The 4526-nt window shown below is 35.4% G+C and overlaps 1 protein-coding gene across 1 annotated transcript; it reads left to right on the top strand.

Annotated features, from left to right (window-relative positions):
• The first annotated feature begins 1649 nt into the window (after positions 1–1649).
• Positions 1650–2810, top strand: LOC26515213. Its single transcript, XM_044717599.1, has 2 exons — positions 1650–1821; positions 1888–2810. The coding sequence occupies exon 2, from the start codon at positions 1895–1897 to the stop codon at positions 2627–2629; it is 735 nt and encodes a 244-aa protein (XP_044573534.1). The 5' UTR covers positions 1650–1821; positions 1888–1894; the 3' UTR covers positions 2630–2810.
• The last annotated feature ends 1716 nt before the right edge of the window (positions 2811–4526 follow it).

The following is a 4526-nucleotide window of genomic DNA, read 5'->3' as shown; positions in this document are numbered from 1 at the left end:
TCTCTCTCTCGCACTCTATCTTTCTCTTTTCCTCTTCTCCTTCCGAGTTGCGTTAAGCGTTCAACGCTATTCCCCCTCCACTGGAGCGTTAAACGTTTAACGCAACATTTTCCGGCGTCGTATAAGAAGTTTCACTTCAAAAAAGAGTCTTAGTTCGACATTAGATAATTACCCATATGTTGCCCTATAAGCTGGTGTATGGTGCTTATTGGGTCCTTCTGTAATTTCTTAGATAGGACCCGAAACAGTTGTGGGAAATTTTTCGAAAACATTTTTATGCTATTTTAAGGGTATAAATCCCGCCCAAAGTAAAAAAAAAAATACATTTTTCAATTCTTAACAATTTTAGACTTCGTTTTATAGCTAAACAGTAAAATAATTTAAAATAAAAACAAGAAAGGAAAGCTAACTTCGAGCGGAGCCGAAGTTTATATACCCTTGCAGTTCAGTCGCAGTCCGCTAGGTGGCGCCACGCATCTTATATTATTAGATATGTAGCGGATCGTATATAGTTGGCCGATCCTCATGAAATTTGGCATATCGAATTATTTTGCCAAAAGAGTAATCTGTACCAAATCCCATCTTTCTAACTTAAAAAACACCAAAGTTATGCCAATTTCGATCGTTCTATGACAGCTATAGGATATAGTCGGCCGATCCTTATGAAATTTTGCACACAAGATATTTTGGTCAAATATAACATGTATGGAAAGTCTCAACCCTCCAACTTAAAAATCACCAAAGTTATGGCATTTCCGATCAATCAGTTATATGGCAGCTATAGGATATAGTCGACCGATCCCGGCCGTTCCGACTTATATACTGCCTGCAAAGGAAAGAAGGGTGTGTGCAAAGTTTCAACTCGATAGCTTTAAAACTGAGAGACTAGTTTGCGTAGAAACGGACAGACGGACAGACGGACATGCTCATATCGACTCAGGAGGTGATCCTGATCTAGAATATATATACTTTATAGGGTCGGAGATGTCTCCTTCACTGCGTTGCACACTTTTGACCAAAATTATAATACCCTCTGCAAGGGTATAAAAATCCGTAGCTGTATTCCGCTTCCACCGTTCCACTTCGATTCTAACTAAACGACGCAGATTATAGATTATTTAGTATTAGATTAGATTAGACGACTTAGTTTATTTTGAAACGAAATTTTTGTGGAAGATTTTTGTGCTGCACCTGTCTATATGGTATAAAGAGTCTTAGTTCGACATTAGATAATTACCCATATGTTGCCCTATAGCTGGTGTATGGTGCTTATTGGGTCCTTCTGTAATTTCTTAGATAGGACCCGAAACAGTTGTGGGAAATTTTTCGAAAACATTTTTATGCTATTTTAAGGGTATAGATCCCGCCCAAAGTAAAAAAAAAAATACATTTTTCAATTCTTAACAATTTTAGACTTCGTTTTATAGCTAAACAGTAAAATAATTTAAAATAAAAAAAATCCGTAGCTGTATTCCGCTTCCACCGTTCCACTTCGATGCTAACTAAACGACGCAGATTATAGATTATTTAGTATTAGATTAGATTAGACGACTTAGTTTATTTTGAAACGAAATTTTTGTGGAAGATTTTTGTGCTGCACCTGTCTATATGGTATATTTGCTTGTACAATTTTTAACGTTCCACATTTTATTGCTTCCTTTCGTCGATAACTAGGCGACATTAATATGTACTGGGTATACTTCTGAACCGAATCAAGTTATTTGCCCAACACAATCATAAAATTTATTTAAACAATTAATGTGTGGTTTTGTTGATTCAGTACAAACTTAAAGAGATTATATCAAAGGACATTATATCTTGGTGGGAAAATACGATTGCAATACAGCCCACATATGAAATTAATTTAAAAATAAAATTTTCTTTCAGGTGAAAAATGACCCATCAAGGAATTTATAATTACTTTTCCAAAATTAATTCCATATCAGAAAAAATTTCTGATGATATAAACAGTGTGAAATCCACTTATAGTAAAGATGACTGGATTAATTTAAGTTGGGTTGAACAAGAAAAAATATTGAACAAACATTTAATAAATCGAGAAATTTATATTAAATATTTTAAAACTGAACTGTGTTCACCCTTACAAACTATTCCTAAGAAGATACCAAAAAAAAATCATATTTTCTGGAAAAATAATGATTCTACATATTATTATAACGGACAAGATTTACGAACATATGTTAAGCAGAATGTTGGCCTTAAAGAACTACATGATGAAATTATTGAAAATTGTCGTGATGAACATTCTTTTCCATTTAGCTATAGAACTGAGTCGCAGATAAACATGCCAGCCATAATTTGTGGTGCCGGCATCTTTACTGAACCGTCCAAAAGCAGTTCAGTAACAATTAAAATTAATGATAGCCGAAATAAAATAAACGATGCATATAATCTTCAAAAAGAAAATTTTAAAATGGAAAACTGTAATGGATCTCTTCATTCATTATCTAAATCACATCATTTTACATTTCCTTCCCAACGTTTAAGTATAGATGACTGGTCTGATGATGAAAGCGTGTTGAAAAATACCTGTCAAGATGAAAATGTTAAGCTTTTAACTAGGGAAGTGAAAATACCACAGGGGTTTGATTTTCTTAGTAACTGGTAGAAGCATAACTTACAATAACTAAATATTGTATTAATTAAATAGTTTTAAAAAATATTAAACAAAAATGGAAACTAATTCGTGAAACCTTAAGTTCCTATATCCTTAAAATATCGTTTTAGTTTACTTAATTTCTTGTAATCCCAAATGAATTTTGAATATACATGCATACATCAAATAAAAACTAGAAAGATTAGCTATCTTCGGGAGGCACCGAAGTTGATACCGAGATGGGTATAATTTGTTGATCAAAATTATGCAACCCAGGGTAGGAGACATCTCCGACCTTATAAAGTATACATACATATGTATATGATCTTGTTCAGCGTGTTACTGTTAAACTAACCCAACTAGTTTTAAAGCTATCGTCTTTAAACTGTGCACACATCATTTTTCCCTTTGCACGCAGCATTTGATTTTTGCACACCCTTATTTCCTTTCGACAAGGTACGTATTTTTATTAGTTTGGAGGATCAGCATACTGTTTAGAGGAAGTGAAGCAGATTTTTGTCTATTATCATTTTTCCCTTTGCACGCAGCATTTCATTTTTGCACACCCTTATTTCCTTTCGACAAGGTACGTATTTTTATTAGTTTGGAGGATCAGCATACTGTTTAGAGGAAGTGAAGCAGATTTTTGTCTATTATTTGTTCATTTATTTTTATAAGCCAGTCATTTTTTACAGCCTTCTTTCCACTACCATAAGATAATCAACGAGATAGTTTGTTGCTTGTATTAGGCATCTAAAGTGACTTTGGCTCGCGGTATCGTCAGCAAACGTGGATGTTAGTAGTTCGTTCGCAGAAAGATTCGTAGTATATAGGACATATAGAAAAGGTGCGCTTCCTAGCGGAACTCCAGCTTTAATGATGTAGTCGCCCGATATATTTCCGTTGCTTCTTACTTTACTCTACAGTAGAGGAACGACTCGAGTAGGTTGTGGGTATATGTTGGCAAGTGCATTTTTTTTAGAGAGGAATATAGCGCTGCAGTATTCTCGATTTTCGAAAGCTGAGTGTATTTCTGATGTTATTCTGAAAACTTGGCCGTTAGTTCCTTGGGTTCTTCTAAAGCAAAATTGAGTTATTTTTGCTCACCAGCACCCCTCGCTTTACAGGATCACACCTGGACGTCGCGGTCAGGAATCTATTGCTGCTATTACTCCGACACCAGTATACCTGTCGTGTCCGGGAATAAAACAACACGACTCCTAAGAATCCTTAATCCGTTCCCACTTGCTCCTTTTTTTTATCCCCACACTTAATTACAATGGGTCCTTGAATCACGGATCACAGATTTGTAACATGTAACCATGTAAGCAGGCAGATGGTTGTGTAGCTGCAAGAAGGTTGCACGCGCTGGTTCCGGCTTTTTGGTCTGTAGAAGCGAGTGGATCCCTAGGGTCCTTGTGCTACTCGCTCGCAGTTATCAATCGATTATTTAAAAGATATTCGCGTGCGGGAAGGGGACGAAAAGGATTCTTGCATTGCTTTCGACATTCAAAGTAGTTAAAGCCGTTACGACTGCGCTGATGGAGTTGCAGCAGACGACGTAAAGCTGAGCGGATGTTTTGCCACAGCCGTTGCCCACCCTTCCATGATCACATATTTTAGGCTATTTCATTTCGATCGGCTGTTTAATTTCACTTGCCATCTTCATCCTGTATGACTATATAATTAACTATTGGAAATAAAAAAAAGGAAAATATATATATATAATCATTAACTGTTAGCATTCATGTGCCAGAAAAATTTTTCTTTTTTTTTCTTCAGTGTACCATTGTTCTTTATTTTAATTGCAAACCGCATGGTTCGATTTTACTGTTTGGCAAACAAAAATCTTTCAAGTAAACGATTAATGTCTTCATTTTCGCGGAATTCGGTTTCTTGTTTTTTTTGA

The sequence above is a fragment of the Drosophila ananassae genome, assembly GCF_017639315.1.
Source record: "Drosophila ananassae strain 14024-0371.13 chromosome 4 unlocalized genomic scaffold, ASM1763931v2 tig00000054, whole genome shotgun sequence".
Classification (NCBI taxonomy): Eukaryota; Metazoa; Arthropoda; class Insecta; order Diptera; family Drosophilidae; genus Drosophila; species Drosophila ananassae.
The sequence above is the reverse complement of the archived record's forward strand: the minus strand, read 5'-3'. Positions and strand labels throughout refer to the sequence as shown.